The 20,614-nt window shown below is 33.7% G+C and overlaps 2 protein-coding genes across 2 annotated transcripts; both read left to right on the top strand.

Moving 5' to 3' along the window:
- Nucleotides 1-942: 942 nt before the first annotated feature.
- LOC119188428 (limulus clotting factor C-like) lies at nt 943-7,451 on the top strand (the record flags this gene model as incomplete). The annotated part of the gene is given in 5 exon segments (XM_037446793.1): nt 943-1,050; nt 1,813-1,989; nt 2,652-2,819; nt 4,151-4,307; nt 6,257-7,451. Coding segments are annotated over 5 exon segments (804 nt in total), but the record flags the coding sequence as incomplete, so codon positions are not given.
- Nucleotides 7,452-9,218: 1,767 nt separating this feature from the next.
- LOC119188434 lies at nt 9,219-20,303 on the top strand (the record flags this gene model as incomplete). Its single annotated transcript, XM_037446792.1, has 4 exons — nt 9,219-9,348; nt 18,632-18,844; nt 19,327-19,667; nt 20,276-20,303. Coding segments are annotated over exons 1-4 (585 nt in total), but the record flags the coding sequence as incomplete, so codon positions are not given.
- Between the last annotated feature and the right edge of the window lie 311 nt (nt 20,304-20,614).

Below are 20,614 nucleotides of genomic sequence, written 5' to 3'. Positions count from 1 at the left end.
GCTATTTATATACCTAATTCTCCCGATTTTTTTAGATAAGGATTATATAGCCCGTTACAATGCATTACAAGTCCTAATTTTAAATTTATTTATTCTTTAATATACATAACTAAAAAAAATCAAAATATCGACTAATGGGGAAATATATACACTATACAGAGGTCGGTTGTATCAATTAATGTAAATTCATAGATATACTGGTTTGGCGAGAAAATATATCGTCTCTAAATTTTTTAAATTATTCTGTATACGAATACCAATCTTATTCTTTTCCAATACAAGTTTACAATTGTACACACGTCACGTAGATAGTTGTAAACTAGTTTAGAGGAAAAACGCCCTTGTAGTTAATATTTAAGTGCCATTTCCATTTGTGCTATGTATAGCTACCATTGTTAGGAGGGTTTAAAATATTTTCTGCTTTGAATAAATTACTATTGACCATACTAAATTTTAATTCTTGCTTACCTATTTTTTTAGACCATAAATAAAACCCCGACATAAAAACTGAGATAAAAAAATACTATAAATAGTTTTTTATAATATAGAAAATATATAAAAAACAACATACATAGACGCAATTAAATTAAATACATTTATTATTACATACTATTCACAAAAATCTTAATATAAAATAGAATCATTGTAAAGGCAAGTTCGAAACCAGCCTCTAAAGCACCTGTAACTTTTCTAAGCTATTTATATATTTTCTTGCAATGATCGCCCGCTTTAACGTGTAAGGTTTAGTAGAGAAATTGGAATGGGAAAGTATTTAATACAAGACCGGTAATATTATTTTTATAACACTTAGGAAATTTGTATTAATTAAACATTATAATGATTACTATCATATCTCGTTTAAACTGTCATCTACATTATACAAAATACATTTCTAGAAAGTTATAAGTAATTGCCAATATTTAATTAATTTATAATTTTCAGAACCATTGCGGTAGAGTGTTGCTGAACAATCCTATACCACTGGTGGTAAATGGAACTCCAACATTGGAAGGGCAGTGGCCATGGCAGATAGCTGTCTACCAAACTCAGGTTTGTCTTATCATGTGATAGGACCCTTTCTTTTAATTTTAACCGTGGTGCTTTATAACTAGCTTATCTAGTTGTAAACGTCCCTATTCTTAAGGTTAAAAAGCGTCCTTAGATCATGATTTTGTCACCCGCATTACTATGGAGGGAAGTGGACAAATAAAATTTCCAACTCCTCCCTATCTTTCTATTTGATTAATTTCGTTGCGGGATAATGACATATTAGTTCTCCCTGAGACTCGCCGAGCTTCACCGCTCGGTGTCATAAAACGCGTGCCACTGCTGATCCTGGCTTACAAGAGTTGTAGTGGTGGGTGTGAGGGCGGGAAAGTCTCGTCTCGTACTAAACTTAGGTATTTTATCAGTATCGTGTCCCAAGAGCGAAAGGGCTAAGGGACTCAAGCGCCCGTCAAAACCGTTGAGCCTCCTCGAACCAATGAGATTGAGAGCAAAACATAATATTAAAAACTATATGTTTGATAATAATTTCTCTTATCTACACTAATATATACAGCTGAAGAGTTTGTTTGAATACGCTAATCTCAGGATCTATTAAATTGATTTGATTTTTTATTCACCTATAGGGTTACTCCCGAGTGCAATGAGATACTTTTAACCCGGGGAAATGTTTATCCCAGAAAAATATACACGCGAGGAAGCTGCAGGCAATAACTAGTGTAGATAACATATTATATTGTAAAACTGAAATTATTACTAAACTTGGATATATATGCTATAAATTAATAAAGCCTATTGCTTTCACAGACGGTGGACAACAAGTACATTTGCGGTGGTACTCTGATATCACACAAGCATATCATCACGGCAGCGCATTGTGTCACCCGCAAAGGGTCTCGGCGGGTTGTGAATAAGAATACGCTCACTGTATATTTGGGTAAACACAATTTGAGGACTTCAGTGGACGGAGTACAGATCAAATTCGTAAGTTTGATTCTCCGTTTTTATTGATAATTTTTCGCCAAATAATAATAAGGAACGCTAAAAACTTCTCTTAGGCGCTAAACCCATGATTGAAAAACAAAACGTTTATGATTACTATAGAAAATGTACACTGCGTCGGTGGCGTAGTTGTATTGCATGTCCGGTACAATAGCGCTCTGAGGTCCTGGGTTCGAATCCCGGGTCGGGCAAAGTGATATTTAGGTTTTCTGCTCAGTATCAGCCCGGAGTCTGGAATTTGTGCCCGATATGGCGATAGGCTCGCCCCCTGTCACATCATGGGACGGAACATACTTGGCGAAAAGTGGGTGCCTTAGTTGCACCTCTGCATACCCCTTCGGGGATAAATGCGTGAAGTTATGTATGTATGTAGAAAATGTACAGTAAATCAAATGTACCAAGGACGAATTTTTAAAAAGCCCAACGATTTTATTATTAGATAAATATTGATTGATCCAATTGAGAACTTCCTCCTTTCTTTGAAATCTATTCAATAGTATCCAACGTATTGCGCACATGCTGCTTTGCTGATGAGAATCACACCACTAGTATAAAACTGATAGTTACTAAAATTTCGAGTATTGTAGTAGAGTTCATACTAGTGTTTTAGAAGTTAACATTCCACAAATAACATTTTCTCTTAGGTGGAGAAGATTATATTACACCCGATGTACAACGCGTCGACGTTTACCAGCGACCTGGCCATCCTGGAGCTACGCGAGTCTGTCACGTATTCGAACTGGGTACAGCCCGCGTGTCTCTGGCCCGACAATGCGATCAACCTCAGCAACGTCATCGGAAAAAAGGGATCGGTATGATGTCGTTTTATTGCCTTTGGACGTTTTGGATGATTTGCCCGACACTATCAGTCTTACTTATAAAAATTTCACAAAGCTATGCACAGTTGAAACACAAATTTACTCGGTCAGCTGTAAGTCAAAACCCGCCATCTTGCCTCTTAATAAGTTTTATACTAGGACTCCGGTGATGTTTTTAACAGTTATTTAAGCAATTCTTAACTACGTCTTAACGCTAAAAGCAGTTTATAAGTAAGACTGAATAAGTGTAAAGCTGCCTGCAGTGTCTAGAGTACTATATCCCCACTTGGGAATAGTACAAGTATATTTGTGGTTGGGAGCAAAGGTGCAGCTTATGGGCGTGTGGTGCCAACCTCAGGACATTTAGATAGACATTGTGGCTTAAGACCGGTGGAGCCAAAATAACCGTTCCACTCATCCCGCAATGGTCGCAGCGATAACGCGTTCTTTCTTCGCGAAAAAGAAATGGAAGAATGTCGCGATACTTTTTTCGTCTCTAGGGCACAGGCTCTAAAAAATTACTCTAATATTAATTACTATAAAATTCATTTGTATGACAATCTGTTGCGATTATAACTTAACCGCATTATTCTCTTACTTCAGAAATAAATTAGGAAAATAGTTTTTACTGAATACAAATATTTAAGTGTTTTTTAAAACCTCTAACTGGTTGAAAATACGTCCAAGTAAGTAATATTTTATTATTGTGTATATTATAGTACGTTTACTATTATATACACAATCATAAAATATTAAATGCATAAGCTGCAATGTGTTAATATTGTTTGTTGATGAAATGAGCATTCAGTCAATTAGGTACTCTTAATTAATTGATCATTCGATATGTTGGATTCGTTAATTTTAATCATTGCTCTATATTCTACAGAGTAATCATTAATATCGTATTAAAAGAAATGAATGATGTTTCCACATCGAAAAATATTAATCAACAATTAGATGATGAAAACACCGTTATGAGACAGAAAGTAGATGTCTCATTACGTTGTCAGCAACGTATGTGGTTGGAATCAAGGTTGAGCAATTCTGTGTGGATTCCTATAAAACGATTTACCCAGGATTGGACTTCTAGAAAGTGTGACATGACATGACAGACAATTTTCGGTTATTTATACAATTTCAAATAATCAATCTACCGATTATCTCCAATTAAATATTATTAGACTATCATCTGCTTAGGTTTCGCGATGACACAACGCTGTGAACTTGTTGCCAAAACATACTACCAGAAAACTGACAATTGCGATAACAACGCCTGCGCGGCACTTTAAGGACCGCAATATTTCTAATAAATATTTTGCAAACAGGTTGTAGGCTGGGGCTTTGACGAGACAGGCGTGGCTACCGAAGAGCTAAGCTTGGTCGAGATGCCTGTAGTAGACACTGAGACTTGCATCAGGTCCTACAGCGAATTCTTCATCAGATTCACTTCGGAATACACCTACTGCGCTGGTTATAGAGATGGTAAACCTCAAATTTATTATTTAAGTAACTAATTATACGAGACTTTCAGAAAACATGAATAAATTAACAAATTCCTTTTACTATTATGACATATGGTAAGAGGACACAATAATCCACGTGGCTGTATTCGTTCAAAGGTCAGTTTCTTTACATTGCGTCATTGCGGAAAACCAATTAGTCTTCTCAGAAGTAAATTATTTTATTCGAATTCTTATTACATAGCTTTGTCTTTCAACTAGTACATACTTTAGTTAGTTTCAACTAGTAATCACAAGTTGAAGCCGTCTACCGCCATTGTTCTGGCTAGACCGTCTTAAGCGCTTATCCTGATCGGATACGCAGGAAAAGTTTTCCAATACCAACAATTAGATGGATTCCATAAAGGAGAATGAAAAATGACATTATTCCCTTACGCTATGTTGATATAAAAAGGATTTTTTACTTACAGTCGACTTTTTTCGATAAAACACATCGAAGAAATCTTTAGGAAAATGTGGAATATCAATTTTAATGATAATGAAGAACGGCAACAATTCTAGCTAGTGTAAATGTAACTCTTATTTATAAATCCATTAAATATCAAAATAACTGTGGATATTTCGCAGCACACGCAACACCAATTGGTTATTTATTCCAGGCATTAAGAATAATTTATAAGTCAAATATGGTTGCAACAATCAAGAAAATTAGTTTATAATGCTTTTTTCAGCGATTAGTAACGAAGTTTCGACTTATCATTATATTTAAAACGGTGGAAACACATTGAGTTGTTCCGTATCAAGTGTTTAACTATATTCTGAAACCAATAAAAAAAAATTTAAATTAAGAAGTTAAAAAATCTTGCATGCGTAGGAGATATCCATATCGCTGTATTTATTGCGTTAATAATAACACGAAAGAGTGTGAATAATGCCTTTCTATGTTGTGCTCTTATTTTTTTAGAATAATAATATACGATATGCATCGTGCAGCCAACACTTATTTCGAAATTCAAAAAATGCTGGCATGCAATAAGCCTTTTTATTTTTCTGAAACTAGCTTGAATGGCATTTACAAAAGACTGTTTTTTTTTTCAAGGCACTTTAATGAGGCAGCGTAATTTAACCCGTGAGTGTTAGTGCCGAAGCAGCATGTATTACTGTTCTAAATTTTCTTTACTTCCTAATTAGCGTAGTAAAGCTTCTACTTTCCTTGCGACTTCTTTGTATTTTTTTTTTCATAATGGCTTACTTGCTTACAGGCGTATACAACACACATACAGGAGCTAGGAAAGTATGACCAGAAAATAATAATTATTTATCTTGCAACTAACGGCTCTCGGAACACCTAATTAGTTTATAATATTTGATTCCAAAAGCAAAAATAATGCATGCGTAAATAACATTGGCTTGCTCTTTACTTCTCTTTCTATTTTACCTTATTGTTTATATGCCTTTATTGCTAATTTTATTTGTAAAAATGTAGATTCTTTCTATTTACAGTAAATATTAAATCAATTTACTAGGCATGCGGATTTTTAATAACCTATCGATATTTTTTATATTATTATAAATTTTCCCTCACTTACGATAAAATACATTTAACTTTTATATCGTAAAGTAGATTAGTTAACTTAAACAGCTATCAAACGCACTGTCTTAAATGCATGTATCACTGCGCTACTACGTCAACTAATATAACGAATAAACTTGAAACTAGAAGTAAAGATATAAAAATTAAATGCAGTAGATAAGGTATAAAATTAAATGATTTCTTACATCCTAGCATATTCTCAAGCTTATGGAAACTGTAAACTTGATTAAATATATTAAACGTAATCAATTGTAGAGGACTATGTAATTAACAATTTATACATTTTCGCAATTCACCTTTATTCTAAAAAAGCAACAACCATAAATCCTGACATTTTATACAAAATATTCTTGTCTTATATTCTCTTGTGTATCCAGGTACCTCCGTCTGCAACGGCGACAGTGGTGGTGGTATGGTGTTCAAGATTGGCGACTACTGGTACCTCAGAGGGCTGGTCTCCCTCTCAGTTGCTAGGCAGAATGAATTCCGCTGCGACCCCTCCCACTACGTAGTGTTTACGGACTTAGCGAAATTCTTACCCTGGATCAAGCAGTCCATTTATGACTATTAACTGTACCGGTTTTCGATAGATTTTGTAAGTTATTGCGAATAGTTTGGTTTAAGATGAGCTATGTAGATATTTTCGAAACGGCCATGGATGTTTGATTCAATGGCCACTATGGTTCATTTTCAATCATTTTGTCCAGCAATACAATGTACTAAGTAATATGTTTAAAGTCGATTTCTTATTAGATGAATCACGTGATAAATTCAAGTAAAACATTTACCGATTTTAAAATTGTATCGATTGCACGATAAATCGATCTCTATTCGATATTACTAAATAATTGGGATGTGGCCAAAAGTATAAGTTAGTAGACATCACAAAACTTTTTCTCTCATTCTATCAGCTTTGTTATTATTTTTGATAACTAACGTCAGCTATTTTATCATGATCCAACAATCCAGGCCTTGTATCTGACGCTAAACTATTACTAAACATATTACAATATTAAAAATATAAGTAAGTACTTATATAAATATTCAATACTGTTTTGTATGTAATGTTCGGGAGCAATTGGGTTGTGTTTCCTGTTTGTGGTGTGAACAATAATAATAAATATGTTACCTACGCACGTTGTTGTAAAACTATTATCGATTAATTTGGTTAAATTATAACAAAATACCAAAACAAAAAATAATATCCAATAATGTTTTTTCCCTGGTTGTATGATATTTCTACTGTGATTATGTTAATAAAATTCTGGGTGAAGCAATAAATTTAATAATTGCCTTAAAATGGTTTCCGTTTTATCTATCTGTGGTATAATTTCAAGTTTCTGACTGCATGCTAAGAAACTTATGGTTTTAATTTTTAAGATTGAATACGAAGTTTTATTATTTTGAGTTGTATAGCTGTACATGATACTTAATAAGTGGAAATAAATAAAACTATTAAGATGTTATTTCTCAATATTAAGCTCTCTAAAATATGTATTACATACGTTATAATATAGACTGAAAAAAATATGCTCAAAAACATTTTTAGAAAATAAATTCTTATATACCTTATCTGTGGTTTGTTTTCCCTATTTTTTTAAGGCTGAAGTCACCTTCACACTTCTGGTTATATAAATTATGCCATGGAACTGTGTGCTCATAATCTAATCATTGGACCTGAAGTAATTTTCAAGATTAAGCCTATGCCTCAAAAAGTAAAAAAAAAAAAACATTGGAACTGAATGACGAGATGAAAATGACGCTCGACTGATGGTAAGCGATACTAGTACTCAACTACACTCGTTACCCTGACACAGGATATGTATAAGTCTCATAATACCTATTAAATACACTGTCTATCCTTTATAATGGAATACAAGTGGATGGATGTAGCTGCTCTACGGTACAAATAGACATTACATTGGTACCTACCAGTGGCGAAGAGTCCATATAAGCAGATTCCTGCAGGCTTCTCTGTATATAGAATTTTATTATCATTAGAATGATTTTCAGACCGCAGCCCCGGATCTAAGGGGGGGCTAGCCGGGGCCCACGCTCCGAATGCGAATGCGAATTTAGAGGGCGGCAAATTCAAACTTGGCAAACGAATACATAACTCATCATTACCGCAACTTTGACTACTGAGACATCCAGTACATTCAATACTGAACTTATTTCCCGCTGGACGCAAAATGATGATAATGATGACAAAAGTAAAAAGGTGGGGGGCGGGGCATTTTCCAAATTTTGCTCCACTTCGAAACAATTCAAGATCCAGGACTGGCAGACCGCAATCATGCAAATTAGTTAATATCTATATCTTGTTTCGAAAAATTTCACCCTTCGCCACTGGTACATACCCAGTCGGACCCTCGTATATATGAAACCTACCAACAGCCTGTCATCAGCCTTCCAAGACGTTATAATTGCATTATAAAAAATAAAATTGCCTGTTACATCATTATTTTATATCATAATGAATGTACACGTATGACTAATCGCGCAAAGTTACGGGAGATCTTGCGGATATGAAAACTCGATTTAATAAGTTATACAGATATAGTTACTTGATTTTATTCATTCTAAATTAAATTTTTTTACCTGAAGAAAAGCAACTGATTTCTGTGATATTGTGTATAAATAGTGCATTAACAATAAAATAATTATAAATCGTACGTTAAAATATTTAATTTTATAATGTCTAAAACATCTACTTATATTGAACTGAATATTTAAATTAAATAATTTTAAATGTTTTAATTTAGTTTCACTGTAAATCACGTTATGACAAGCAAATTTTTTAAAGTTTGGCACGACCTTAAAACCCACATAAGTAATATTTTAGAAGCGATATCTTTGTATGAAAAATAAATATAAAATTTCGGCATTTGGCGTATAACATATTACCATAAAAGACACAACAGGTTATAAATAAATAATGACTTTAATAGTGGCCGAGAGTAGTTAATTATAGAATGAAGCAAGTCGAATGACGTGAATGTTAAAACTTCACCCCTCAGAATCAAGGTTTTTGAACGCAAATTATTACTATTTACCTTTGCTAGCTTCTAATTCACTTTTGTTATTAGTTCAATTTCGACTTAACAGAGTATTATGTATTAGTTTAAAATGTATGTCGATTTTTAACTTTTATAAAACGACAAACTTTTCAAAAGTTTAATATAAAAATCACTAGCATTTCATTGCCAACTAGTTTGCTAATGTTGCATACGTACTATCAGAAATATGGTCGTCTCACTCACACTCAAAATTCCGATGAATCACATATCTTGTCTACCATAAACCTGTCCTTAACAAAACTTCTCATTTATTTTCATTATATCAGAAATTGCCGCGGGTGGCGAACGTCGCGTCGTCCGTAATCAAGAACAAAATCTTTGTGTTGTTACTTGTGGTGGTTGTTAGATTGTTCACATGTTCACACAGGATCATAATTTATAAGAAAATGGTGAGGAATTTATATATTCATATGCGGATTTTTTTAAATATTATTACTAAGATCACTGTTTTAAAACGCTTGAATTATAGACAGGGTCGGATTAAGTAAGTCCAGGCCCCTAGGCAATATATTTCCCACGGCTTTATTATCGTTTTTAACTGTCTAAAAAAATCCTACATAGCACAAACAACATAATAGTATGCATATGATATTTGCTGGGTTTCAGTATTTCGTATTAGGTATTATCTCTTATGGTTACTCTATTTCGGTCCGTCCGTTCGTCTGTCTGGACACGACTTAACTCAGAGTCTTAGTACTAGCAAGAAAGAATTTTGCCTGGGTACAAATACAGAGGTTTAAGACGATTCGCAAGGGCAGCTACCTAAACCGTTATAGTTAATAGAAAGCTTTCTAAGCAAACAGCATTGACAGATTTTGCTAAATAAGTGAGAAAGATTTTATCGAATCGTTACAAATTTGAGTACTTAATTTCAAAAAACCACGCGACTCTTTTAAGAAAATTTGGTTTTCAGTTACAGCGGTGAAGGTAGCTGCCCTTAATGTCTATTCACAAAAATCCAACCTGTACAACGAAGCTAAGATAAAAACTTTCACAGATAATAAGGCTTTACAAGTTAATAAGTAACAGACGACAAACATATAAATATACTTGAGGAAGTCAAAATCAAGTCTACGTACAAATTCCAATGAAAATTACTATGGTAAACTTGTTAATTGTATAAAACAGGTAGTATATATAAATCCGCCTAATATGACGGACAACTATGGATCCCTCCTTTGCATATAGTCCGATATGTACTGCCCCGAGTTCACAATACAAGGATACGTCATCATAATCAATAAAAAAAATAAACTAATGAGAGAGAATATGCGTATATTGTTGCAAAATATAAGTTATATGTATATTTTAAAGTACAAAAAAGTTAACACAGGTAAAGTCGGGGGAAGTGCGCCATAAAATTTTCATAGCTAGATTCAATGCAAAATAATTTCTTTTGTGCTCACATAAGAATGTAATTTTATTAATTTAATAATATTTGGTATTTTGTGATAACAACCTATAGCCATTCAAGGAAATCGGACCATAAATTAATAATATTTTGCTCAAAGTAATAAAAAACCGGTAGTAGGCGCACTTGCCTCCGGAAATTGGGTAAGTGCGCCTGTGTACAAAAAAACGCCAATATGAAACATTATAAAGAAAGCACTCATTTTAGTCCATAGAGAAATAAGTTTTACTCGCATTGCTCTTGGATAATTTTATATCACTAAATATTATAACAAACTATGGCTGTCAAATCAAATTCGGGGCAAGTGCGCCATATATTTGTAAATCAGGGCTTCAAAACATTTTACATTTTTTTTGCTATATTTAGGTATTAATATTAGAGTTTTGTGTGCGGATATGTTGGAATAAAAATGGTAACCGTAATACGAAATCCATTTTATTTCTAAAAACTAAAAAAACGTTATAAAATGTAGAAATTAACAATTTTGAATGCGTTATAACTCAATTACTTAGAATTTGGCCTTATGACATTTGATATATTGTAGCTGCATTATACTCAGATAACGTGCCTGATCGAACAGTTGCAACCTCTTCACGTAAAGTTGCTCTAGACCAAGGTATTTCAGTTTTTTTTTGTAAAAACGAACCATTTAAAACAACGCCCTTTTATTTAAGTCGGCTCAAAACAAAATACCTTGAATACAAAAAATTATGCTATTAAGTATAACATTTTAATAATAGTAATTCATATTAGTAAAACATATTCTCAAAAAATATTGGACATATATGGATCAGGGGCAAGTGCGCCATACAACTATTAACTGTGGCGCACTTGCCCTACTCGACAATTATGAGGTAATTTTTTTCGCATTGCTAAAAAATCCTTTATTTTAGTATATATAAATAAAATTCAGGCAGGAAGTTAAAATAAAAGGTTTAAACTATGTACTCACCTTACTGGTTTACAGAAATATGTTAAATATCTTAAAATATTTGATGTTACCTTTCACGGGGTCATCTCCGTTTACAGATCTAAATGGCACTTAAAATAAAATGGCGAATAAATCGTATTAAAATGAAAATAGCCATTTATGTTTTTTAGTGTAACTTTATATCAATTAGTAGTATAGATATAAGATTACGGTAATTGTGTAACATCAATAGTTTTAGATTTTTTTAGGGCAGGTGCACTTACCCCATCGGCGCACTTGCCCCACCTGACATTAAGTCAATCTCTGCCTGTTAAACCAGTCCGATAAATATGTCCGCAATACAGATGCGACAATACAGCGGCGTATTACTATAAAGTTTCTAGCTTAACTTAAAAAAACGTATGAGAACGTATGAGAATTTGATGAAATAGTCGCTACATATTACTCTAACCTAATGTTCATATTTACTATACGGAAAATCTACGAATCTACGAATACTAACAAAAGCTTGCGGCCCCGCCCACGACAAAATTCTTTCTGGAATAAAAGTCCCGCCATATATTTTCCAGGGATAAAATGGAATCTATATTTGAAGTTGGATCTCTAGCAAAATATATCGGCAAAAACCGCATTCGATTATATTGTTTTTGGGTGATGTGTATACAAATATACAGCTAGACAAAAATTCTAATAAAGTTATTATATTATGTAAAGATGCTAAAAAACGTCTTGTGAGGTGCCGTCCTCTGATAAATTGGCATTAAAACACATTAAGGTCGCCGCGTAAAAATATAGAACTTAAAATGTCATCCAAAATGTTCTAAATCATTACAATAAAATTTAAAAATAATCCAAACAATAGTCATTGAGGGTTGGCTAAATACAAATATTTTAATTGAATTTTTACTCCAAGAAACGTTTACTTTTTTTCTCGGGGCACAGGGCTCCTAACCGAAGCTAGACAGCAGTTACATAGGTTGTCTTAGGGTTAATCCGGCCCTGTTTATGAATGCTCACCAGTCATTTTATATGATATTATTTTGTAAGATTATTGTTGCACAATGTTATTGACTCATTGTTTTTTTCTTTAGATTCTACCAGCAAGTATTTCCTTGTTTACTTATCCTGCAATGTCAATACAAAAACTAACCATTTAATTAAAATGACTCCATCAAAAAATCTAAATAAACAGAAACGCTTCAATCCACACACAACATTCAAGTATTTAAAATAAAAATGAAAAACTGGTTTACACAAGTCAAATTTCTTGTAGCACAAATAAGCACAATATTCGCGAAATCGAATAAATAATAAAACATGACCTTACATAGATGAAAAATCTCTAAAGAAATTTAAGATGGAATAAAAAAAGTATATGCGTCATACATAATAATAATATATGATAAGGAAGGTCAAACAATTTAAAGATCAACTAGTCAAAACGATTTGCCAAAATGATGCTGCCTGTTAATTTGCCGATGCTAAATCATTCCTAAAGACAAGCGCCCAGGCATCAGCTAGATGGCATAGGAAGGTTTTCTTCGGCAACCGACTTCCCCTCAAGTACTGACGGCAATGCACCTTTAGCTGTACCCTTAAACATGACAAAGCCCCCATAATCGTATCGTAACATTATAGCTGCAAAAAATATCATTAAAATTTGAACTATAACGCATTATCGTATATTACAATTTGTCACCTTTATATCCAGTTAATCAGTTCAGAACCGAAAGATTCTGTTGAACCTGATTTAAGGTTCCCTCAAATCTTATAAACGGCTTTGGACAATCGCTGTGTGTCCTTCTGAGCCTTGAACTATCCACCAATTTGAGTATCATGAATCGCTGGGCAAAAGAAAATACTCTTTTTTAAAATGTAGGGGGAAATGAGCATACAGTTCCCCTGATTGTAAATGATTACCGCCGCCCATGAACATCTGCAATAGCAGGGAATATGAAGATGCGTTGCCAGCCTTTTAGGTGGGAAAACGCTCTTTTTTAGGTTTCCAGATCGTATCTGTCCGAATGAATGCGGCGATAGCCTAGTTGGCTGTGGAACGGACTGCCGAGACGAATGTCCGCAGGTTCAAAACCCAGTGGCAAACACCTTTGACTTATGTAAAAATAATATGTGTGTATTCTTTGTGAATTATCGCTTGCTTTAACGGTGAAGGAAGACATCGTGAAAAAACCTGCATACCTGAGAAATTCTCTATAGGAATTTTCGAAGGTGTGTGAAGTCTACCAACCCGCACTAGGCCAGCGTGATGGACTAAGGCCTAATCCCTCTCAGTAGTAGAGGAGACCCGTGCCCAACAGTCGGACAGTATATAACACAGGGCTGATATTATCATATTATATATCTGTCCGGAAATGCTGAAATACCACTGTACCCATCATTGAAATGTGGGGAACAGTTCTATGTATTCAGTTTTACCTTCTAGTAACTAGAAGGTAAAACTCTGCGAGAGATCCATCTGAGTAATCAGATGTGTTGTGTATTTCTACCGGTAGTATGTAAGACCATGTTTCATAGTAAATAAAGGTAATAATGTCACCTACACATGATGACGAGCGCAGTTCAATGACACGTAGAGCTTTGTTATTAATGTTCAGAACGGTATTGGCACTGACTGTGAGCCGAGATTACCAGGCGAGCAACATACTCTTCTCGTTATGTAATTATATAGGATATTGGAAATTGGAAAAGACCAAATTTAATAAATAACAGTGGCGAAGGGTGAAATTTTTCAAAAGGTAACCCGGTGTAAAAAAAATTGGCGTCAGTTAAGATATCGGGGCAATTTATCGGCAAACAAAAACTAAGACAACGGATTAGTCTTGATTCGAAATCAACAAACGTTGACATACATACTAAATTACCTATTATGCATAAATAATTGAAACATTCATAAAATCGAACATTAAACGAAGATAATTCTCGATCCATTAATCAAAATATAAGTACTTACCTATTAATTAGTTATAACAGCAACAAAAGTAAGTATTAATATTATAACCATACAACACTAAAAGTATCTGTTTATTTTCAAAATAAAACTTTAAATGTAATAGAAATAGGTATCACGATCGCCAAACAGACCAACAGTTTAAGTCTACCTACATGATAAACTTATATAATTATCAATTTAAATTATAATCAAGAAAGGTTATTCGTTAACTTTTGATTGTATCGTGGTGCTACTTTTAATTCAGTATAATATCATATTTATTTTCTTGTAACAAACATTTTGTGTCTAAAATCAAAAACTTTCAGATCTTCTTCAAATATTTTACCATCTGAATACTAATATGTGAAATCACCGACTAATAATATACTTACGTAAAGGTAGACATTAAACTGATCACAGGTAGTTATTTCCATTATAATACACTTTTATTTGTAGTTTCTAAATAAACAAAGCGCTGATAACTAAATATCACATAACTATCAAAAAATAAAATGAATATGACAATTTACAAACACCGCAACTTGGTAGCATAATAAATTATGACGTTTGAAGGACGTAAAAAGCGACAACTATACAAAGTCGGTTAACGTGAAGCCGAACTAGCTCGGGTTACCTTTGCCCATATCTTCCGCGCGATTTCGACAAACACTGGCATAGAAAATCATAGAAAGTGCTGCCATCTATATTAAAAAACATACTACGACATTAAGCCGCTTGACAGCGGGTTACCTTTGCCTGTGGCGTCACAATTTCACTTAGGTAACGGAATTTCTGGGGAACTAAATACAAGGTGCGCCATCTAGCGTCAATTAAAATAAGTAATTGATATCGATTAAATTAACAAACAACGGGCTAATGGCCGATAGATGTCATTATTAAGTTATCAATTATAATTAATAAGTTAAGCTATTATAATTACTGTCCATTGTCTGATATGTTGTAAATTTATATTTGCCTATTAAATATATTGTTTAGTATCACCGAAAACCTAAAAGGGAAGCCGGTGGGAATCGGCTTGTATGGACGCTTCGCCACTGATAAATAATATAATGAACTGTATGTTCCAAATATAAATTCGTAAGGGGAATTACCCTTCAAACAGCCATCTCCTATGGCAATGGTCAAGACTGACGCCACAGTATACAAAGTACTTCGATGGTATAAAAGTACTTATCTGTGTACATATGTTTATTTGTATAAGAAAATAATTATGATTCGCGCGATGGACAATGATTAATTACAATCGCAACACCGCCATTTCAAGATCTATTTTGTAGAATTATAAAACATTTTATGCTGTACCTAATCATTTTTGAAGAAGAATGTGCTGTCAATGTAAATGTACTTATGTGTCAATCACTTTAGGAAAATGACAGTGGATTGATTCAGAAAAATGTAAAATAAGGACACACATGATTTTAATGCACAACGTAACACCACACTTGTATTTCTATGGGCTAAGCATAGATTCGAGTTTTAAAAAATTGAATACTTACAACAATAAATCAAATTAATTAAAATCTGGCTTGGAATTTCAGAAACTCGCAGGTACTTATAATTAGTCGATTGAATACAAAACGAAAAATATATTTTCAACAAGTTTTTGAAACCGGTCTCCATCTCAACATTGCGTTCAAAACATATTTCGTTTTACGCTGTCGAAGAAAACATAGGCAGAAATGTAAGTAGGGGACCTGTATAGATATTAATTATAACGTCGTATTATAGTTGCTCAATTAAAGCGTGTTTACAATTGTTTTGTTTTACCAACTATAAAAAAATCTGTTTTGGATCTAATCTAAAGTTATTGTAATCTTGAACGAACCTTAAATATTCCAATTATAAAAATCATTGCACTAAGAGTGTTCGCTTAATATTGTATTTAATTGTTAAGGAAGTAAATGCTGATACTTCATACCATGGAGTGATACTGTCAGTTAAACGATCGCCAACCGGTTTTATAAAATACAAGTATATTCAAGAATTCTGCATTATGTAGCAAATCGTGTGGGATTGAGGAAAAACCTCTCAAAACGTTTAATCACAGTAATAATTAATATGCGTTACATTTATTTTAATTTGGTCCTTTTTATCAATAAACAATGCAAAAAATATTTTGTATATTGTATATTGTGTCTCAAGAAAAAGTATGTTTAACATAATAGGTAAGTAGTTACTGTATTAAGTATTTTATAACTCATTAATTTAATCAATAACTCTTCGATGTGAATATCTTTAGATATAAACAAGTTTCAGAGGCATAAATATTCATTGTTAGGTATCAAAGCGGCACCAATGGCCCATGTTAATAATATAAATAATTTTGCAATTAAAATGCATTTTCTTAATAAAATATCTTACAGTAAAAATCCTAATGCACCTGCCTGAGTAATAAAATGAAGACTGGCAGTGATATAAAAATAAATATTAAATCCCATTCCACGCAGGATCCAGGCTAAATCTCTATTATAGATATCTATATATAAATACGCAAATCAGGATAGAAATCAGTATCATATCCTCTCGCTATATATAAAGACAAGTATGTCAAGATTTTCTTTTTTAATATAAAACTAAATAGATTTTCAATCACATGACATCGGTGCCAACAGTACAGAAACTTGGTACTTACGTGGATTAGGTACAGTTCTAAAAAATATCCAAGAATGGAATGGATATTAAGATGATTTATAATTTTTGCTTAAGTTTACAAACAGTAGAACCGTATCACATCATGCGCGTGCACACGCACACTCACACACATACAAACACACAAATACACACTACCTTAGAGTTCCAACGTTGTTAACATTTTCGTTTCGTTTTTTTATATTTTTTTATTTTTTTCTTTCATTACCCAAATAAAAGATTACACGTCGCTTGGTAGGCTGCCACTTAGTTAAGAGAAGGCTAAAAAGAGCGCTGTTTGGAACTTATGTCCCGCATGAGTTGAGCCGCTTCCTTTTGCGTTTATCCTACTAATATTATAACTGCGCAAGTTTGTGAGGATGGATGTATGTATGTATGTTTGTTCCTCTATCACGAAAAACTACTGAACGGATTGGGATGAAACTTAACAGTAATATTAATTATAATTCTGAATCAGAATATCACATAGACTACAATCTATAATGATTTTGTGTAATTTGGTCATAATATAAGAATACATAGCAAGTAAGTCGATAAAAAAAAATATCCCGGAAAACTCCTTCACGCGGGCGAAGCCGCGAGCAAAAGCTAGTAATTTTGTTAGTAGTTTAATGTTACTATGTTCCATAACAACAGATGTAATAAATAATAAGGAAAAAAAACGGATTTTTATTTATCATATTACTAATATCTTCACGCGCAATGTTGGTATCTACTTATTACCCTCGGGCTTGTTATAATTATTGGCGGAGTTGTATTGCGCACGCGATATGACTACCACTCTGGAATCCCAGGTTCGGGCAACGTAATATTGGGTTTTTTATTGCTTGGCACCTACAATTTGTGCCCATGGCAATAGGCCCGTCCTCTACATAACTATGGACAAAATTCACATGGCGAAAAGTGAATGGTAAAAGGAAATATAGATGGAATAAAAGACATGAGTGTATGTATTGGTACTACAGTTTTCTCCGAACATATATGTTGGTTTTGAATCTGAAGACCGCTTGATCAAATATTCCATCTACGCCAGACAAAAATATTCCCTGGAGCAAAATATTGGTACATCGATAACGAAAATTAGTGTACCAGGAATAATAAAGAACACACAATTAATAATACATTCTTAAAATATTGTAAGTTAGTAGCAAATAATACGATGAATATAAATTACAAGATTATGTAATAAATGTTTTATAAGTTAAGTAATGAAATAAATAGTTATGAATAATGTATAAAATTAGATTATCATGTATATAAGGGTATAGTGTAAGTTATGTAATGGGTATTTGAGGAATATCTTAGTCTATAATAGGGTTAGCAAGAAATAGTAATAAATTAGTTAAGATAGAGTAGGCAAAAATAAGAATACATAAATTTTAGCATGTACTGTCCCTTCTCCTGGATAGGGGTAAAAGCAATTAAAAAAAACATCGGACATTCGTCTCGGCAGACTGTTTCATTCCCGACTAGGCAAAATTTGGTCTGGCCATATTTCACAATTTGGGCCGTGTTACTACTACTAATGGTCAGTGTAGTCGTATCGCTAACCAAAAGGCAAACAGCTTCGTCATTTATTTACATAAATAAACACTTTTAATCCCAGAAAAATCCATGATCATACGGAAAAAATATTTCAGGAAATATTTTGCAGTTGCACGATCACCTACTTATTTTGAATCTCACATAATTTTCCAAATATTATTTCAGTACACACGAACCGCCATCCTCCTGGTTCTTGGCACTGTCAGTGCCCAGTCACGAACAGGACACGCCCCCGTCCCCTGCCCTGGCGTGTTTGAGTACCAGAAGCCAGGATCAGAGACAGGCAAATGGGAAGGCGTTGTGCACCTCACCTCAGATGTCCAGCTTTACTCGGTGTTTCTTAACATAATTCTGACTGAGAAGGCTCAGTTACTCGGGGTGAGTAATATCCAACAAACCAATGCAAGTAGTAAGCAGCTTGCTCATTTAATGCTTAATTAGACTTGTTTAATGTAATGTTTAATGTAGGTAGTTTTACCAACACTAACATGTAACGTCATATTTATATTCATTATCCATAAACCGCCACAGTGGAATTCGTTTGTAAACCGCCGTGCCATTATGAAAGAAACTGCATATAACTTTACGTGACACTTGTGATCAAGAAACAATAACCTTAATTTACACTTGCACCTTACTTGTATATTTATGTGACCACTGCTCACTATCTGCAGGAGCAGCTACATCCAAAGATCCATGCCAGTCACTTGCGTTATGGAAACGCAACTTAACTATTACAGTTTCGGCGCACCATAAAATACACTTTTAATAATTTAATAACTAGTGGCTATTATAACAGCATTCATAATATTAAAGAGATATTGTATTGTTTTCATAAATCCAAATTCTTTCATCTACAGAACTGGTTAGCGGAGTCGACAACGCAAGACAACAAACAGTTTAGAATAGAGTCCACTGAATTGGTAATATCACCAGCGGCGCCTCTTGATTTCAAATTTTTCGTCAGATTCGACCCTCTCAGCAAGATTCCACTGCTGCAGTCAATTAAATTTAATGGGCAGGAAATTTGCAATGCAGCTGTTACTACAGAGTCCTCAAGCGAAAAACCTGCACCGCCACCACCGCTGATACCCCAAGACTCCTTTGAGACCAAACCAATAAAAAAACAATCAGATAATAACGAAGTAACTGGGGGCGGCGTGTATGTACCAGGACCACCTGTAGGACTTCCAACTATTATGTAAGTAATTAACTTTAATACTAACATTAACTTTATATCCAGATCTATAAAGATCCAAACAAATAATTTTGTTTTTCATGAAAAGCAGTCTGCTTTGTGCGAAATTGTGGACCAAATAATTACGTATATTGTAGTATTGGATGGCTTAATTCCCTAATGCAGGATGCAATGTAAATGATGGTTTTATTAACAGGAACTTTTGTATTCATAAGCGATATGGCACTTAGATGTAATGAATTATGAGATTAAATTAATAAAAAATATATATTGTATTGTCAACTGTCCAGCAGTTACTTGCCTGCTAATAAGCATAATGATTGCCTAGACACAGTAGCAACACCACTAAGAACTAAGAATTTCAAATTAATATGGTACTGCCTTTCATTTGTCTCTCTTAGATCTTATATACTAAGTCTCATAAAGCCGAGTAATAATACAACATTCTTCAAGCTGCTAGATGGCAAAAATAGTCTACGTTTATACCTCCCCAGCCACTTTATGATTTGCAAGATGCTTATCACAAAATGAAAAGAGAAGAGTTTTATTGAGTCTGCAGATGTTAGACGCCTCATGTTTATTATTTTAATGATATTTACATTGTTTTTCAGAGGTGGCGGTGTTCCCACAAATGAAAAGGTAAAACTGTCATTTATAGAGCAAGAGCCCGTGAACCCCAGACCTTCGTTATTTTTAAAGCTGAAAGTTTGTCAGCGCATGCTCCCAACACAGGTAACAACGATGGGCCATTATGAAGTTTGGGCTACAGTGGCTTTGGCAGGTACACGGTACTAAAGGTGTGTAAAAGGTGTGTGTGTATCAAAAACGTCTGGCTAACGAGGAAACATTATTTACTTATTACCCAAGTACTATATATAAAAATCAGCTTTCATACTATATAACGTAAATAAAATTATAACACACACACACACACACACACACACCTTTAA

This window comes from Manduca sexta, unplaced genomic scaffold (genome assembly GCF_014839805.1).
Source record: "Manduca sexta isolate Smith_Timp_Sample1 unplaced genomic scaffold, JHU_Msex_v1.0 HiC_scaffold_365, whole genome shotgun sequence".
Taxonomy (NCBI): Eukaryota; Metazoa; Arthropoda; class Insecta; order Lepidoptera; family Sphingidae; genus Manduca; species Manduca sexta.
The sequence above is the reverse complement of the archived record's forward strand: the minus strand, read 5'-3'. Positions and strand labels throughout refer to the sequence as shown.